Genomic DNA, 19,781 nt, shown 5'->3' with positions numbered 1-19,781 from the left:
TATCATGGAAAGTACATTAAAGAGACTAAAAGATAAAAAGAAAAAATTAAGAAAATACAAAAAATAAAAGAATTAGAAGAAAGGGATAGACATAAAAAAGCAAGGAAGATTCAATATCCATGTAACAGAAAACCTCAAAGAAGAAAATAAAAACAATGAAAAAGAATAAATACTAAACTATATAACTGATAAAAATATTCATAAGAAATATTTGAGCCAACATAATAAAACATACACTGTGTATCTGAAAAAATGAACAGAAAACAGGCAACACTTAAGATATATTCTAATTCTAGTCAAGTTATTTGCCTTTAAAGATAAAGAAAAAAGTCCTTTGGGCATCTAGGCAAAAAGATAAAGACATCTAAAAAGAAAGAAAATCATATTGGTATTAGACTCCAACAACAACACTTTTTATCAGTATACAATAGAGTAGGACTCAGCAAACAATGGTTTATGGACCAAATCCAGCCCACTGTCTGGTTCTGTAAATAAAGGTTTTATTAGAACACAGTCATGCTTATTCATTTATAAATTCTCTATGGCTGCTTTCTCATTGCAATAGTACAGTTAAATAATTGTGACAGTGACCTATGGTACACAAAGTCTAAAATAATTACTATTTGTCCTTTTAAAGAAAAGGTTTGCCAAATCCTACAACATATTTAAGATACTTGAGGAAAGGAAATGCAGGCCAAGTATCTACATTCAGCCAAATTGATCTTCAAGTATAAAAGCCACCAATAAAAGGCAGGAGATACTATTCACATGAGCCAACTGTGTTTCCCCAAATTCATGCACTGAAGTCCTAACCCCCAGTATTTCAGAATGTGACTGTATTTGGAGATTGGGCCTTTAAAGAGGTAATTAAGGAAAAATGAGGTCATTTGGGTGAGTCCTAAAGATTCTGATAAAAAACTGAATCCTCTTACAAAAAGGAAATTAGGGCACAGAGAGGCACACAGGAAAGATCACGTGAAGACATCTAAGGAAAACCGCCATCTATAAGCCAAGGAGAGAGGCCTTAGAAGAACCCAATCCTGCCAACGTCTTGATCTGGGACTTCTAGTTTCCAGAACGGTAAAAAGTAAATAAATAAAATTTTGTTGTTTAAGCCACCCAGTCTATTTTCCTTTGTTATGGCAGCTCTTGCAAATGAATACAGGCTGGAGAAAGCAGCCCCAGATGGGTAAGAGTTCACAAATATTGTTAATATTCCCATAAGTATGAAGCCTTATAACAGAAAAGTAGAGCTTCTGATATGTTGTGACTATGACTTACACCCAATGATAAACATTTTTAAACAGTAAATATTTACAAGAGAAAAGAGGGAAGATATTGACAAGGGAAAAGTGAAGGCACACAACATTTGCAATTAGGAAAGGACAGAAAAGGTTAAAGAAGTGCCAGTTTTGAGGAAAACCAAGAGAAAGAATCCAACCAAGGTATGTCCTATTCCTGAAATTTGAATTAACTAAAAAGGAAAATAAAATAATTCAAGAACAATCCAGCCAAGCAAGGGAAAGTAATGGAGGCAACTTTGGATAATTCTCCAGAATTCGTTAAGATTTTTTTTTTAATTTCAGCTAATGGACTCCTTGATGATTAACAAATTAAAAAATATTTGCACGGATCAAATGAAAAGATATTTGCAAAGCGTATGAATGGAATTCTTTGAAAGTTTTTTTTTTCTTAAATAAATCAACTGCATTACTTCAAGAGTGGAGTAAAGGAGGGGAAAGTTATTCACACCAGACCTGCTCCCTAGTGCCAGGCTTCCCCACAGTCAGGCAAATCAGAGAGGAAAAAAGCTAGAAGGAAAATGCACCATTTTATGGTATGACTTTAAATGTTTTTAAAAGTTTCTTAAGTGATTTAATTTCTTAAAGTTTTTTAAAGTTGTGTTTCACATGAAGTTGGACCATTTATTTTTGAGATATGTTTTGATGCTACTTTCCTTTCAGTACAAAAGGACCAATTACTGATGTCCCAGCCCACATCACTTTGCTTTCTATATTATTTTATGTTTGACAGAGTGTTTCCGAAATATGACATCTTTGTCACTAGAGACATTGGTATTACCAATACGTAAGAGTCAAAAAGCTCTCTCCAACGGTTTAAGTGTGAGGCTTTGCAAAACAAACTTGAATACTGCTGCATAATTTGCCTTTCTCTAGAAAAGGGTATTAAGCTTTGTTGACAATAGATACAATATAAAATTCAAAAATTTGCATTTTCAGTACTTTTGGTTTCTTGACCTTTATTTGAATTTGAGACTAAGCTTTACCAAACAACAGAATTTACACTGTAACTAGCCAACCACAATCCTTATTACGGAATCTGTGCAGTGCATTTGTTACCTAGGAAACAGAAGAGAGCACAGGCAGAGTGCAATTTCAGTACAGCAAAAGAATTCTCCAATCATGCTGGTAAATAAAGTCCATAAATCAACTAATCAGAAGCAAAGTCAAGAAGTATCATGTAAGAGTTTAGCTCTATAGAAACTTTTTAAAAGGAAAACAAGAAACCTGTGGGGTTTCTTCCAGCAACTATGTAGATCTCTTCAGTAAATATTACGAGCAGGTTTCTTTACAAACACAAACTGTCAGAAAATAAACTGTTCAAAATAAATGGCTTCTCTCCAATCTTCAGCTTCTCTATTTTTGACAGTATTTAAGAGAAAAAGCTTCTTTAGAGCCAGCCTCATACATCTGGTAGCAGAATATTAATCCAAGAATGAATTCTGTTTTTCTGGCGAGCAGCAAGGGTATGCGCTGCTCTTAAAGAATGATAAAGGCTGGAATGAGAGGTCACTGTCTACACCTCTCACAGTGGGACCTGCTTCCCCGCCAAACTACAAAAAACTGCATGAGAAAGAACTTGAAAGTCATAGACTTTTATAAAGAATAAAATAGTTATTTTTCAGCTTTCCCATTTGGTTATTATTTCTGTTGCTTTTTCTTAATTTAATTCAGCTTTTTGGGGGGGAGGTGATTAGGTTTATTTATTTTAACAGAGGTACCAGGGATCAAACCCAGGACCTCATGTATGCTAAGCAGGCACTCTACCACTGAGCTATATCCTTCCCCTTCCCATTTGGTTATTACTAATGATAATACTAATCTTTTGAGGGTTCCAGGTAACATAAAGTGGCCATTTTGAGTACCCTTTAATGGTGCCACGTTGATAACTAACACACAGGAAAAGACCAGAAAAGTCTATGGATTTTAAAACCTATCACATTTAACTGTGGACAGCTTAGTATTGTTTTAAAAAAAAGAAACTGTTAAGTGTCAGTTTCTATAGATCAGTTACATTTAAAATCCAACTTCACACAAATTCAAAATTTCTGGAAATAGCATTTATTTGTCATAAAACCAAAAGCAGCAGAAAGAAATGTCAACTATGAGAAGTGAAAAATAATTCATGTGCTTTCCTAAACACCAACATACCAGAAGATAAATCAGTTGAAAATTAAAAGGTCTCTGGAATACTTCTGATTACACTAAAATAGTACTGTTAATAATAGAAAGACAAAAAAAAATTAATGTCTACATATCACAGTTAAAAAACAAAAACAAAATTTAAAAAATTGGTGTTATCTTTTAGCCAGCCCACATAAGCACTACATGCCAACCCCAGAAAACTGTTAGACACAGCTACAACTCTGCCAACGAATTCTCAATGCAGGCCACTCTCTCTTAATGTTTAGTTTACAGTGACTCTTTGTCAAATCTTAATGAAACAACTGACAGCCATATAAATAAATAAATAAACATGCAATTCAGTTTGTTAGCTTATCCTTTTTCATACCACTAAGAGCTGAGGAAGAGTGTGTATCTAAGAGCTGAAATTCTGGAAGTGTTTTAGAACTCCATTCCATCATTCATGATAAAGCCTGGACAAATTTCAGTATCTATCCTCTTTCGGCCATCCTTATTAGAAAAGGAAGAGGAATCTTGCCCAAGGGCCTACCAGTGCCTGGCACTGAGCTCTGTGCAGTTTAAATTCATTTATCTAATCTAGACAAGAAGTCAAAGCAGGAACTAATCAAAGGGGCTGGCATGATCACTGTTAGGATGCAGCCTCTTCTAAGTTTTAAGTGAAGTGTACAAAAATGTGCACTTCAGGCATTTGCAAAATTAGGCATGCAATGATATTAATTTGTTAATGTAAAACTAGGACAAGAATCTAGGATAAATTTTTCTCCTAGAAAAAGACCACTATTTTAGGAATACTAAACTGTCTCCTCTTTATAAGGACAAAAATCAGTTTGCCTAATTAAAACTACCTTAAATTGTATATTGTCTTCTGACAAACTTCTACATCTTGACAAAAATTTAAATACCAAATATTTTTTCACCATGATGATTTTCCTTCAAGTCTGGATGATAATTTTTATTTTTTAAGAAAGATTGCATTTTCTACATATAGCTGTACATATAACTGTCCTTCAAACTTTTTTTTTAATCTCCTTGGTAACTATTAGATTTAAGTTTGCCAATATGGATTCTCAAACAACAAGCAAAAAAAAAGAAAAGAAAAGAAAAAAGAAAGTCTCTAGAAATGAACAGTAGATTGAGATTAATGCAAAGATGTAAATCTGTATCTGCACTAAAAATCTGAATCTGTAAAATTAATTTTCGAGGTGTTTATTCAACTTCATTTATTTTTTGAATGTCTACAAAAACATAGCAATTGTTCACAAGAAACTTAGATAAATAATATAAATCAGAAATATCACCTACAGTACTTCTCAAAACATTATACAATCCAATCGTTGGGTTATATACACAGAATACATAAATCCATGTAATAAAATAGGTAAAGCATAATCACAGTGGGAAGATACCAGTTCTAACATTCATGTTCTGATCTTATGTCGTGAAAGATCTCATAGCTTAAACCAGCAAAAATAAAGGTTTTAGCCTGAACAGCAAGCTACATAATTGTTTTCCGCACTCCCAACAGAACCTCCACTCTGGAAGCTATCACTACTTGACTTGCTTAACTGTTCACTTAATAGGTAGAAGATTCTGTCATGCTAATTCTAAGTCTGGGAAATAACAAAACTTTACCCCGAAAACATATATATATATACATATATATACATGTATATGTAAAAATCAGTCAATCAGTCATATTTCTTGCCTTTAAGTTCCTATCAAACCTTAAAAAAGAAAGAAAGAAGGAAAACCACCAGAAAACTAAGACATTCTTTGATTTTGATTTGATTTGATTTTGGTCAGCCCAACCTCCTCCTACCGAGGGAAATCTATTTCTCGATGTATTTGATAACAAACACAAATCACTATGCGCAGCCTCAGATGGGGGGGGGGAGAGCCCTTCGGAGAAAGCCCTCCTCCGTTAGAAACAATAAATAAGGGGCCGAAGCGATGCACGTTCCTTCACACACGCCCCAAACGCACCTCGGCGTAGCTCGCGGGAGGGAGACAAGTCGGGCAAAGACCTGAACCATCTTTCTCCCGCTCTCTCCACAACCTCCTCAAGACTTGGAAACTACGAGAGCAGATCTTTTCTTTCCCCTTCCCGCCCTCCTTCCCACCTCGAACAGACCCAAGAGCAGGAGCAGGCGAGCCAGACCCACGCAGCGCGCCCGCAGCCGCCGCCACGACAGGAGACCTGGGCGGCGAGCCGGCCCCACAGAGACAGCCTAGAGCCGTGGCCGCCGCCGCCGCCGCCCGCTCCCGGAGCCCGCTTGGCCCGGGGGTCTCTACCCCTCACTCCCCTCAGCCCGTCGCCGGCGACGTCCGGCCGCCTCACTTTCAGCCCTGACTCTCGGCCTTCCCGCGCCCCCGTCCCGCCCCCAGAGGAACAAAAGGAGGGTTCAGCCGGGTCACTGCCTGGCCGCCGAGGGGTAGGCGGCGCAGACTCCAGCGCTGCCGCCCCCCACACAAAGGGGCTCCGGGCCCCGGGCGCAGCGTCGGCGCGCTCGTCCCCGCTCCGCGCGCGGGCTCTCACCCACCTGCAGGTGTCTGTGCGTCTGTCCATAGGAACGCGGGCAGCGAGAGGGCCTGCAGGAGCCGAGCTGGACGGGGCGGGACGGAGGGGAGGGAGGGAGTGCGGCCGCAGGGCCGGGAAGCGAAAGCAAGTGGACAGGGGAAGGCGGCGGACCGGTGGCGGATGGAGGAGCGGGGCGGGAGACCGGGGCGCCAGCCTGGCTCCGCCGACCGGCACGCGCCGCTCCGTGCGCCCCGGACTCCGCGCGCCCAGCTCGGAGCGCCGCGGGCGGGCGGGGGGCGGGGCGTGGGTGGGGCGGGGCCGGCGAGCGGGGCGGGGGCTTGGACCCCGGGCTCCAGCCGGCACCGGAAACGCGCCGCGGTCCGCCGGACCCACAGGAAGTGTGTAACGGCACCTCCCACGACGCGCTCCGGGATCACGGTAGTCGCTGCCCGGAGGAGGTGTGGACCGACCCTCTTGCTACACACACGGGCGCCCGAGCTCGGTCTCCGCAGCCCTTCCTGCCAGACGCCCCGGGCCCGCGGTCCCCACTTCCCCTTGGAACTCCACCCAAACGCCAGGAGTCAACCTTGCAAGACACTCCGTTCGTCAGGTGTGGGACACCTGTTTTAACGCACTGAGTGGAGTCACGTCTATACCCAAGTAGGTGCAAGAACACCGATCGACAGACGAACCCACAGTCACCGCTGCCCAGTGGAAGTTTCTAATTCAACTGCAACACAGGCACCCAGTGCCTCGGAGGGAGCCAGACCGCTTAATAGTTCTTAAAACACGCTAAGACAGGGGAAGCATACAGTAACACTTGCACGGCTCGGCCCAACGGAGGTAAGGCTGGACCTGCTACGTGCTACCAGGCGCCCTCCACTTTTATCTACCAAACACTTTGTGCTCAGGATTTACACTAAGTGCTTAGCGAATATTGTTTAATCCTAAAATCTCTATGAAGTGGGTCTTGTTAGCATTGCTCTTTTGCAGATGAGGAAACTGAGGCACAAAGACATTACTCAAGTCTGCCCAAGGTTACATAGTAGCTGGAGGAACCCAGATTCACCCCAGGCAGTCTGGCTCCATGCTTTATACTTAACAGCGCTAAGATCTCCAAAATAATAATCATGATAATAAGTAACATTTAAGGGATTTTTCATCCATTTTATTTTTCTGTTTTTTATGGGGGGTGGTAACTAGGTTTATTTATTTATTTATTTATTTATTTATTTATTTATTTATTTATTTATTTATTTATTTATTTATTTATTTATTTATTTTTTGATGGAGGTACCAGGGATTGAATCCAAGACATCAGCAAGCTAAGCTTCCACTCTACCACTGAGCTACACCCTCCCCTCTTAAAGCATTTCTGACTAGCCATATGTCGTGTTCACATCTTGGTCTCAATTCAGCTGTGGCAGGAAAGCTCAGTCCCTCCTACCCCTGGGATAGGCGAGGGGAGAGAAGAGTATGACTGAGCAGAGAAAGACAAACTTCAGAACAAAGGAGAAAGAATTCCTAAGATCTTTGTCTGAACACTCTTCCTGATCTAGGCTGAATTTAAAAATCTGTAAGCATTTTTGATAAAATAATGTGTCCAAAAAAAACTCCCCAGTTAATCGCCACATGTATTTGACATGTAATCCTGTGGGGAAAACTGGAACCCTGTGCACTTGTGATGGAAATGTAAAATGGTGCACCCACTATGGAAAACACAATGGAGGTTTCTCAAAAACTAAAAATGGAGTTACTATGTGATCCAGAAATCCCACCTCTGGGTATATATCCAAAAGAATTTGAAGCAACAGTTTGAAAAGACATTTGCATACCCATGTTCACTGCAGTGTTATTCACAATAGCCTAGAGGTGGAAGCAGCCCAAAATGTCCATGGATGGATGAATTAGATAAACAAAATGTGGCATATACATACAGTAGAATATTATTTAGCCTTAAAAAAATCCTGTCACATGCTACAACATCAGTGAACTTGAGGACATTATGCTGAGTGAGATAAACCAGTTACAAAAGGACAAGTACTGTATGAGTCCACTTATATGAGGTATCTAGAGATGTCAAAATTATAGAAACAGAAAGTATTATGGTAGTTGCCAGGGACTGAGGAGGGGAATATGGAGAACTGTTCAATGAGTATAGAGTTTCAGTTTTGCAAGATGAAAAAGTTCTTGACATCTGTTACACAATGATGTAAACACAGTTAACACCACTGAACTCTACACTTAAAATGGTTAATAGGATAAATTTTACATCATGTGTTTTTTACCACATTGGTTCAAAGGACATTTCCATTTGAGTTTTTAAAAATAATGCAGACTTCCAGCTATGGTGGGATACCTGGTTGAATAACTCTCCCATTAAGAACTATCAAGGCTGCATTAAAAAAAAATAAAGTAAAATAAAAGACTGTTTAAACCTACTGTAGAGCAACTCAGGCAGCCAAGGCTTGAGAGTCCAAGAGCCCAGCAAGAATCCTCCCTTCTCAGCCACTTTTCCTTCTCAGGGCATTGTTGATTTGTGTCTAGGAGTTTGGAAGCCAATCAGAGAGGTATCCTAGAGTTTTCAACAGTCTGATTGGGTTGGAGATATAAAATTTGGAGGTCAAGTCTATCAGGGCAGCTAGGACTTAAGGGGCGAAGATTCTAGAGGAGAGGTAGTCACAGTAACGGGAGTCTATCACTCTACATACCATTTCCCCTCAAAGCATTTGCTGATTCCTAATCTGTACAAGCAAGGCGGCAAGAAGCCAGGAAATCAAGCAGAAAGCAGTAAGAGGAAAAACAATCTAAACAGAAATCTTTGTTTAATAATGTTGGAAATAATTAAATAGGAAGGCGGGGCACTGGTAAACTCCACAGATTTTCAGTGTAAAGAGTTGCTAGGAAGTGACTGCTTTGTAATTACTTGGTACTTTCTCAGCTAAATATATGGTCAGTTGCGTATACTTTTAAATTTCACTGATGTTACTTTTGTGCTTTTTGTAACTAAACTATTTTTATTAACCTTACAGTAGTGGAAACTTCAACTTCGGTTGTGGCAAAGTTCTAATGTATTATATTTTTCATTTCTAAAGTTCTGTTAGGTTGAAAATCTGCTGTTTTTCAACAAGTGATGCTGGAACAATTGGATATCCCTAGTCAGAAAAATGAAATTTGATCCATGTTACCATGTGCAAAAATTAACTTGAAATAGATAGTAGGCCTAAATGCAAAACATGAAACTGTAAAACTTCCATAAGCTTTCAGTGAGGCAAAGATTTCTTAATTATGATACCAAAAGCATGTTCCATTAAAGGAAAAAATTGACAAATTGAATATCCACAAAAACCCTACACCTAACATCACACTTAATGGTGAGAAACTAGAAGCTTTCACACTAAGATCATGAACAAGACAAGGATGTCCCCTTTCACCACTGCTTTTCAACATCATACTTGAAGACCTAGCTAATGCAATAACACAAGAAAAGGAAATAAAAAGTATACAGATTGGGAAGGAAGAAATAAAACTGTGCTCACAGGTGACATTAATTATTGATATAGAAAATCTGTAAAAATTGACACCCCCCCAAAAAAAAACCTCTGGGAACTAATAGATGATTATAGCAAGCTTGTAGGATACAAGGTTTATATACAGAAGGCAATCACTTTCCTACATACCAGCAATGAAGAAATGAAATTTGAAATTTAAAACACATTACCGTTTATATTAGCACTCAAAAAATTAAATATGCAGGTACAAATCTAATAAACTATGTATAAAATCTATATGAGAAAACCTATAAAACTGATTAAAGATATCAAAGAATAACTTAATAGATAAGATACTTCCTATTTATGGATTAGGAAGACTCAGTATTTTCAAGACATCAGGTTATCTCACATTGATAATATAGATTCAACTCAATGCCGATTAAAATCCCACCAAGTTATTTTATGGATGTCAACAAACTGATTCTAAAGTTTATGTGGAGAGGCAAAAGACCTAGAATAGCCAACTGAATACTGAAGAAGAATGAAGTTAGAGGATTGACATTACCTGACTTCAAGACTAAAGTGATCAGACTAAAGTAATCATGTAGTGTGGTATTGATGAAAGAATAAATAAATAGATCAGTGGAACAGAATAGAGAGCCCAGAAATAGACCCACATGAATATAGCCAACTGATCTTTAACAAAGAAGAAGAGAAACAGTCTTTTCAACAAATGATGCTGGCATTAAGTGGACATCCACATGCAAATAATAAATAAATAAAGATTTTATACCTTTCACAAAAATTACTCAAAGTGGAATACAGATCTAAATGTAAAATGCAAAACTATAAACCTCCTAGAAAACCTAGATGGCCTTGGGTATGGCAGGGACTTTTTGGATACAACACAAAGGCATGATCCATGAAAGAAATGATTGATAAGCTGGACTTATTATCAAAATGAAAAACTTCTGCTCTGCAAAAGACAATGTCCAAAAAATAAGAAAACAAGTCATAGACTGGGAAAAAATATTTGCAAAAGAAACATCTGATAAAGGATTGTTATCCAAAATATACAAAAGGGGAGGGTACATAGCTCAGTGATAAAGTACATGCCATCCCCAGTACCTCCATTAAAAATAAATAAATAAACCTAATTACCTCCCCTCTCCTCAAAAAACAAAACAAAATTTCTTATTCAAAACATACAAAGAACTCTTAAAATGTACAATGAGAAAACAAACAACTTGATTTTCAAATGGGCCAAATTCATAGCAGCACTGTATACAATAGCCAAGAAATGGAAGCAACCTAAATGCCTCTTGATAGATGACTGGATAAAGAAGTTGTAGTATATTTATACAATGGAATACTACTCAGTGATAAAAAAAGAATAAAGTAATACCATTTGCAACAACATGGATGGACCTGAAGATCGTCATTCTAAGTGAAGTAAGCCAGAAAGCGAAAGAAAAATACCATATGGTTATCACTCATATGTGTAATTTTAAAAAAGAAAAAAGGAGGACACTAATGAACTCAACTACAAAACAGAAACAAGACTTGCAGACATAGTAAACAATCTTATGGTTACTGGGGGAAAGGGAGTGGGAAGGGATAAATTTGGGAGTTTGAGAGTATATATAAAAGTAGATTAAAAATTTTCTTCTGTATAGCTCAGGGAACTATATTCAGTTATCTTTTAATAACCTTTAATGAAAAAGAATGTGAAAATGAATATATGTATATATACATGACTGGGACATTATGCTGTACACCAGAAATTGACACACTGTAACATCAATTTTTTAAAAAATAGGCGAACGATCTGAACAACATCTCAGTAAATAAGATATAGAAGGAATTAAGCATATGAAGGTATGTTCAACATCATACATCATGAGGGAATTGCAAATTAAAGCAACAATGAGATACCACTACACACCAGTTACAGTGACCAAAATCCCCCAAACTGACAATACCAAGTGCTGACAAGGTTGTGGAGCAACAGGAACACTCATTCATTGCTGGTGGAAATACAAAATGGTACAGCTACTTTGGAAGACAATTTGGCAGTTCCTTACAAAACTTAATACACTCTTACTAAACAATCTATGTATTTTTCTTTCTACAATTTGCCATCCTAGAAACTCAAAGTTCTTCTTCTGTCTTGTTACTTTGCAAAAAATTTATTATTGCTACATAAGCTCAAGTTCTAACCACCCCTTTGTTACTTGTGTCTGAATGCTTACATGTTAATAAACTTCTGTTTGTTTTCCTCTTGTTAATCTATCTTTTGTTAGTCTAATTTACAGGGTCCAAACTGAGAACTTAAGATAGGTAGAGGAAAAAGACTTTTTTTTTCTTTTATTTGAGGATTATTTAAGAAGCAATATTTTAAGAGGATTTGTTGAAATACAGGATTACTACAACAAACCATCTTAAAAAATGTCTGAATAACTTCACTCAAACACTAAAGGGCACAATAGCATGACTTCCCTCCATACAATTTCATTTCAGAAACAGGGCTCAGCTGGATACTGAACAACACACAAAAGGGCACTTCAGAACTTCTGGGAGACTCCACAACCTCAGTGCAGTTAACGGGTAAGATCTAAGAAAAGGGAACACATGTGAATTAGTTAAGACAACTGGGGGATGTGGCCAGAAAGAAAGCTTTAGAAATGTCTGCTAGAATAGTGCAGATTGCTCAGTACTTCTTAGTGATAATGAGCACAAAGAGGCTGCAGATGACCTCATCCAACTCTGTCGATTACTGATGTGAAAACCAGGGCCCTGTGGAAAGATTTTTTTTCTGTTATCCTAAAGCCTTTTTTAAATTAGCAAGTTCATGTTTTAGTGACAAAAACCCAGAACTCCTGCCTCACAATATTTTCCCAAAGCTTTGAAACCGTGTGGAAAAAGCAGAGAAAGGAGAGAAATCTTTAGAAAACTTCAGTAGAAAAGGAGTCTGCTGTCAAAATCTGACCAGGATCCTAACATGGCTGGAAAGAACTGGGAGATGCCAAGGGAGTTGTGAGGATGCCACCCCAAGGTCAATCCATCTGGGCTTCATGGAGGGGAAGGTGGGGTCTTCAAGTTCTACGCAAGGCCAGTGTACTGGGAGGGGTTTTTGGAATGGGCTTGTTAGTTTTGGCCTTGGGCTACTCCTTTCCCATCTCTGATCTTCTGTTTCCTCATTTACAAAGTACGGATTAAGTGCTCCTAACATTATGGTTATACAAAGTTTCAGAATTAGCTAGTTGCTTAACTGTACAATATTGGAGAGTGGAAGATGAGAAGTAAAAGAACTTGACCGAGCAAGTATTTCTAACTGATTAAAATGAAAGGTAGTGGTTTTTCAAAAATAACTCTAGCTTTTTTTTTTTTTTAAAGAAATACAAACAAATTATTTCATTACTTTGCTAGGACTGCCATAACAAAATACCACAGACTGGGTGGCTAGAGCAAGAGAAATTTCTTACAGTTCTGGAGAAGAGTCTAAGATGAAGGTGTCAGTAGATCTGGTTTCTTCTGAGGCCTCTTTCCTTGGCTAGCAGATGACTGCCTTCTTGAGCTGGTACTCACGTGGTCATTCCTGTGTGTGCGCACCCTTGGTCTCTCTTTTGTATCCAGATTTCCTCTTCTTATAAGGATGTCAGCCATACTGGATTAAGGTCCACCCTAAAAGCCTGGTTTAAGTTAACGGCCTCTTTAAAGGCCTTATCTCCAAATACAGTCACATTCTGAGATTTTGGGGGTTAGGTCTTCAACATATGAAGGAGGCATACAATTCAGCCCATAACAACCATCTGTTTTAAAATTTTCATTTCAAAACACTGTGACCAATTGCATACTTTTGGGGAGAAATTATTTTAGGACATTTTCACATACTTTAAAATAGGATACATACTGCAATTAGTTGAATTAAATTAATAATATTTTCCTGTAAGTAACTTATACCTGGAAAGATAGTTAAATGAAAAACTCTGTTTTTATTTAATTGTCTTCACAAACAGTTGTTTATTGAGCAGTTTATTATGTGCTTTCTGTGAAAATGCATCATTGAAGATCTTCTTTAAAACAAATATATAAAAATTTAAAGTATCATAAAGATTTCACTAGCGTACAATCCAACACTGAAAATTTTAATACAGGCTAGCCTCATTTTACATGGGAAGATTTGAAAAGTTAATGTTACTGTTTGACCCTGATTGACTGACAATACTTTTCCTAGAAGATGATGCCGAATGAGATACAGGACAAAACTCACAAAATTTAAAAACAGAATGTCTTAGAATCCACTTAATGACACTTATGCTTGACTGGCTAGCTGTTTTAATTACAATTTCAAGTCTTATAGATACAGAAATTCTATTTTTTCCAGGACAAACATTCATATCCTTATAATAGGGAAGAAAACAAACATTCGATTTTATCTGTTGAACCCTTTACTTTTTGAGCTTAGTGGTCAACTTTTTTTTTCTCTTTCTTCACAGCTTGGCATTCATCTGATTCATTAGCTTCTCCAATTTGATTGCTAGGGCCATGTTTCCTTTTACCTTCAATTTTCCTGACATGAATGCCATTGTTGGTTTTAGTTTCCCTAAAATGATACAATGAGAGAGGAAAAAGCAGCCATTAGTGCCCTCAGGGATACAGTGCTTCAAGAACATGAATTGTAGAAAGAATCCCTTTGAGTTCTATAGACCTCTGAAGCACAGAAATTTCTTTTACAGCATATTTTTATCAGTATCTTGGGAATCCCAATTCCTAGACTTAGATGTTAACAATATTTTATTATATAAGAGATAATGTAAAAATAACAATCAACAAAAGATTATACCAAAAAGCTGAAGATGCAACATTTATATACTAGTTAAAGTACAATAAAGAATAGATGGCCCTCAAATGAATTGTGGTAAACATATACTATCCTTTTCAGTTAATTTTGCACTCTATTATGGTTCATTAAACTCTTAACATTCCAAGTTTAGATTCAAAAAGTCATAATGGTGTAAAGGAAATGATCATCAAAAGTATAATGTATGAACACAAAAGTATGTGTTAGCATTATTTTAACCACAGGAATGCCCAGATATAATACAGTGAACATTAAAATAGAATTGTAGCTAATAACAGCATATAATAAAAAGAAGCTCCATGGAGAGAGGAAACTTTCTTTTTATTTGCTACTCTCATTCCAGTGCTGGTACAGGGTCTGGCACACAGTGGAATTAATGAGGAAAATGAGGCTCAGAGAGGATTTTTACATTTATAAGATCACACAGCTTATATGTAACAGTGCTGCAATCCAAAGCCAGGTGTGTCTGATTCTCATTTATAGTTTTCTGATCTATATTATGCCAAATTTATATATAGGGCATGTCTCCAAAAGGCACAATATGTGTCTGCTGTATTAGTAAACCTTCACTAGGACACACACAAGCTCTCTGTAAAAAAAAAAAAAAAAGTGTGTGGGTTAATATATTGTGTGTATATACTGAGATACTAAACATCTTTAAATTATTCTATATAGAGGTTATATAGCAAAGCATTATAGATTAAATGGAAACCAAAACAACAACAACCCAAAAAACAGAAACAGTTAAAAGCAATTTAGAGGAAACAGAGAGTGCAGGCACAGAAGAAAGCTGAAGCAAAGTAAATGAACAAATTAAAAATTGTGCAATTCATTTCACATTGATAAGAGAAGCTCGAACAACAATGTATTAAGAACAGGGTGCTGGAGGAAAAAGGGGGAGGCAGAGAAGCAGAGGAAAGAGAGAGGAAAAGAAGAGATAAAAAGAGGTAGGGGAAAGAGAAAGAATAAGAATAGCATCAAATTCTCCATGTTAACCTTAGAAGACAGAGCAATGACTCCAAAATTCTGAGCGAAAATGAATTTCAACCCAGAAATCTCTACCCAAATAATCAATATGCTGGGAGAATACAAGCAGTTTTAGATACTCAGGAAAATTACTGTTTGTGTATCCTTTCTAATGAAGCTTCTGGAGAATGTGTGCCACCAAAATGAGGCTGTAAACCACAAAAGATGAAAGGGATACAGGAAACAGGAGACTAAATGCAGGAGAGAGTTAAAGATATTTCTAGGATCAGAGCTGTGTAGCAGACTTGTATCAGGAGGTTATGGGAAGAGTATAGGAAGATATTGTGTAGTTTCCTTTTATGTATTCTAGTGGGGAGGAAACATTATTTATGTCCAGAGTTCTCTCTGAGAGGAAACATATTAATAGAGTACCACTTGACTCAGCAGCAAATTACACCATAATTATAATTACTTAAACATAAGAGTATTGATTTAAGCAAAAATGGTGCGATAACTATATTGGGAGGATGGGAAAGGGGGAGGTGAAGCAGAGTCAAGGTGCTGTAAGAGAACTTAAATCTCATCTATCAGTCTAGTGAATCTAAAGAAAACAATATATGTATAAATATAACATTGAGAAATGTCATGACTGAAAAACATGGAGTAAAATATTGAAAGAAATACCAAAAAGACCTGAAGGAGATTACCTCTGGGGAATGGAAGGGGAAAGGGTCAAAGAACACTTTTTAAAAATAGATACTTTTAAAAATTGATGTAAAATTCACATGACATAAAATTAACCATTTTAAAGTGAATAATTCAGTAGCATTTAAGTGCAGCCACAATGTTGTGCTACCACCACCTCTGTCTAGTCCCAAAACATTTTCATCACCCGAAAAGGAAACCCTACACTCATTAAACACGAGCAGTTCTCACTTCCTCCAGACCCTGGCAACTACCAATCTGCCTTCTGTCTCTATGGATTTACCTATTCTAGTTTTTCATATAAATAGGTTCATACAATATGTGTCTAATATAATATATGTGGTCTTTTGTGTCTACCTTCTTTCACTCAGCATGTTTTCAAGGCTCACCCATTTTGTACCATGAATCAGTACTTCATTTCTTTCCATGCCTAAATAATACTTCACTGTGTATGGGTACACCATCATTTTTTTATCCATTCATCTGCTGATGGACATTTGGGTTGTGTCCAGCTTTTTGGATATTGTGAATAAGTGCTACTATTAACATACGTATAAGTGCATTTGTTTGAGTATCTGTTTCAGTTCTTTCGAGTATATATTTAGGAGTGGAAATGCTGGATCATATAGCAATTCAACGTTTAACTAAACCCTATCCCTATGGTCTGCTGCATTCAATGGGAGAATAGTTTATTCAATTAATGGTGCAAGGACAACTGGATATCAACATGCAAACAAATGAAGGTGGACCTGTACCTTACACCATATACAAATATTAACTTAAAATGGGTCAAGGCCTAAATGTAAGAGCTAAAACTAAAAACTCTTATAAGAAAATACAGGGGTAAGTCTTCAAAACTCAGGTTTGGCAAAGGATTCTTAGATATGGCACCAAAAGCACAAGCAACTAAATAAAAAAACAGATAAACTGGACTTCACCAAAATTAAAAGTGTATCATCAAAAAGGTGAAAATACAGCCCACAAAAAAAACGGGAGAACATATTTGCAAAACATATATCTGATAAGCAATATCTTCTTTATATCTGGGGTATATAAAGAATTCTTAAAACTCAAAAAAAAAAAAACCTTAAAAATTAAAAGAATATCCAATTAAAATGGGCAAAGGACCCCCAATAGTCATGTCTACAAGGAAGATATGCATGTGACCAATAAGTACATGAAAAAATGCGGAAGAGCATTAGTCATTATGGAAATGCAAATCAAAACCACAACGAGGATTACTTCACACCCACAAGGGTTGCTTTTCTTTAAAAAAATGAAAATAACAAATATTGGTGAGGGCAAGGATATGGATAAATAGAAACCCTCACACACTGCTAGTAGGAATGTAAATGTTCAGTTGCTGTGGAAAACAGTTTGGCAGTTCTTCAGGGTTAAACATAGAATTACCATATGATCCAGCAATACAAGAGAAATGGTGCAAGGACAACTGGATATCTACACAGAAACTTGGACACAAATGTTTATAGCTGCCTTATTTTTAACAGCCAAACAAAATATCTTTCAACAGGTGAACAGATAAATTATATCTGTGTGATGAATTACCAGTCATAAGAAGAAATGAAGTATGGATATATGCTAGGTATGAACCTTGGATACATTATACTAAGTGAAAGGAGCCACATAAAAAGGTCACATACTGTATGATTCCATTTATATGAACTATCCGGAACAGGCAAATCCATAGAGAAAAAAAAGCATATTAGAATTGCCATGGGATGGGGGAGGCTGGAATGGGTGTTGCTTAAATGGTATAGTGTGTTCTTCTGGGGTGATAAAAAAATTGTGAAACTAAAGAGAAGTGGTGGTTGCATAACACTGTGAATGCACTAAATTAAATGCTACTGAATTACGTACTTTAAATGGTTAGTTGTATGTTATGTGAATTTCATGTCCATTTTTAAAGATGGGAATTAAATACTGATACATGCCATATCAAGAATGAAACCTGAAAACAAACTAAAAGAAGAAACATGCTGTAAAAAGCCAGTCACACAAAAAATCGCATATTATATGATTCTGTTCATAGCAAATCTGGAATAGGGAAATCTAGAGACACAGGAAGTAGATTAGTGGTTGCTTAGGGCTATGGACGGGAAGATGGGGGATATGGGATAAATAGCTAATGGGTAGGGGGTTTCTCTTTTTGGGGTGATGAAAATGTTCTGAAAGCAACTATGGTGATGACTGCAAATACCTATGAATATGCTAAAAAAAAAACTTGTGAACTGTATACTTTAAATGACATATACCAATAAATTGAATTAGTAATTTAAAATTTTCCCACAAAAAAATCCCAGGCCCAAATGGTTTCTTTCACTGGTTAATTTGTAGGATACAAAATCAATACATAAAAATCAAATGTATTTATCTATACCAGCAACAAATAATTAAAAAAATAAAATTAAGACAATAATTCCATTCACAATAGCATAAAAAAGAATGAAATACAAATACTTAGGGGAAAAAGCATGAACCATAAAAGAAAAAAAATGACAAGATTAGGCTATCAAACCTAAAAACTTCTGTAACTCAAAAGATACCAGTAAGAAAATGAAAAGATAAATCACAGACTAAGAGAAAATATTTGCAAGTCACATGCATCTAGAATTTATAAAGAAGTCTAACAACTTAGTAATAAAAAGACAAACAAGTCAATTTAAAAAAGAGGAAAACATCTTAAAAGACAGTTCATCAAATACAAATAGCTACTGAGCACATGGAAAGATGCTCAACATCAATAATTTAGAAAATGCAAATTAAAACCACAATGAGATACCACCACACACCCACTAGAAGGGCTGTGACGACAAAGGCACTGCCATTTGCGAGAACATGAATGAACCTGGAGGACGTTATGCTACATGAAATGAGCAAGACATGGAAAGGCAAACTGTATGATCTCACTTACATGTAGAATCTAAAATAGTCAAACTCACAAAGGCAGAGTGGAATGTTGTTTGCCAGGGGTTGGGGAGTTGGAGAAATGGGGATATGCTGGGTCACAGGGTATACACTTTCAGTTATAAGATGAATAAATTCTAGAGATCTAATGTTCAGCAAGCATGGTAACTATAGTTAATAATGTTGTACTGTATACTTGAAACTTGCTGAGAGTAAATCTTAAGTGTTCTTACAACAACAACAGAAAGGTAACCATATGAGGTGATGGTTGTGTTAATTAGCTTGACCATAGTAATTTCCCAGTGTATACAAATACCAAGTCATCATGTTATATATCTTAAATATACACAATTTTTATTTATCAATTATCTTAAATATGTAAAATTTTAATTTATCAATCAATAATTATTATTATTAGTGCTATTAAAAAAAGACACCGTTAAGTATTGGAGAGGACTTGGAGAAACTTGAACCTTTATACAATGCTGATGAGAATAGAAAATTAGTGCAAACACCTCAGCAAAGTTTGATGGTTTATTAAAAAGTTATATATCAACTTACCACATGACCCAGCAATTCCACTCTTAGGCATCTACCCAAGAGAAATGAAAATATACATCCACCCAAATATATGAATGAAAACATTCATAGCAGCAATATTCATAATAGCCCCAAACTTGAAATAACCCAAATGTCCACCAGCTGGTGAGTGGGTAAGTATGTGATATATCCATATAATGGAATACTATTCCATGATAAAAAGGAATTGAACTATTGATACATGCTACAACACAGATGGCTAAATCTCAAAAGCCTTTTGCTAAGTGAAAGAAGCCAGATACAAAAGACTAAATACTGTTCAA

At 36.8% G+C, this 19,781-nt stretch overlaps 3 protein-coding genes across 5 annotated transcripts in view; 1 reads left to right on the top strand and 2 right to left on the bottom strand.

Annotated features, from left to right (window-relative positions):
- Positions 1 to 6,224, bottom strand: part of KIAA1958 (KIAA1958 ortholog) — a 113,008-nt gene extending 106,784 nt beyond the window's left edge. For both annotated transcript variants that reach the window (XM_031450211.2, XM_031450210.2), the window contains exon 1: positions 5,987 to 6,224. The gene's annotated coding sequence lies outside the window, so the exon portion shown is untranslated. The remainder of the gene's footprint in view (positions 1 to 5,986) is intronic.
- LOC135322362 (uncharacterized) lies at positions 1,140 to 6,602 on the top strand. The gene is made up of 3 exons (XM_064490888.1): positions 1,140 to 1,189; positions 5,440 to 5,968; positions 6,015 to 6,602. Exons 1-3 carry the CDS (start codon positions 1,140 to 1,142, stop codon positions 6,600 to 6,602), a joined length of 1,167 nt encoding a protein of 388 aa, XP_064346958.1.
- Positions 6,603 to 11,141: 4,539 nt separating this feature from the next.
- HSDL2 (hydroxysteroid dehydrogenase like 2) overlaps positions 11,142 to 19,781 on the bottom strand; it is a 65,771-nt gene continuing 57,131 nt past the window's right edge. The window contains exon 11 of one of the 2 annotated variants that reach the window (XM_010988580.3): positions 11,142 to 14,064. In XM_010988580.3, the coding sequence (XP_010986882.1) occupies positions 13,952 to 14,064 (113 nt within the window). In that variant the 3' untranslated portion in view covers positions 11,142 to 13,951. Of the gene's footprint in view, positions 14,065 to 14,622; positions 14,912 to 19,781 lie in introns of those variants that run through there. The other variant, XM_031450208.2, reaches the window with a different exon arrangement.

This window comes from Camelus dromedarius, chromosome 10 (genome assembly GCF_036321535.1).
Source record: "Camelus dromedarius isolate mCamDro1 chromosome 10, mCamDro1.pat, whole genome shotgun sequence".
Taxonomy (NCBI): domain Eukaryota; kingdom Metazoa; phylum Chordata; class Mammalia; order Artiodactyla; family Camelidae; genus Camelus; species Camelus dromedarius.
Note: the sequence above shows the minus strand (reverse complement) of the source record. Positions and strands in the feature narration are given on the sequence as shown.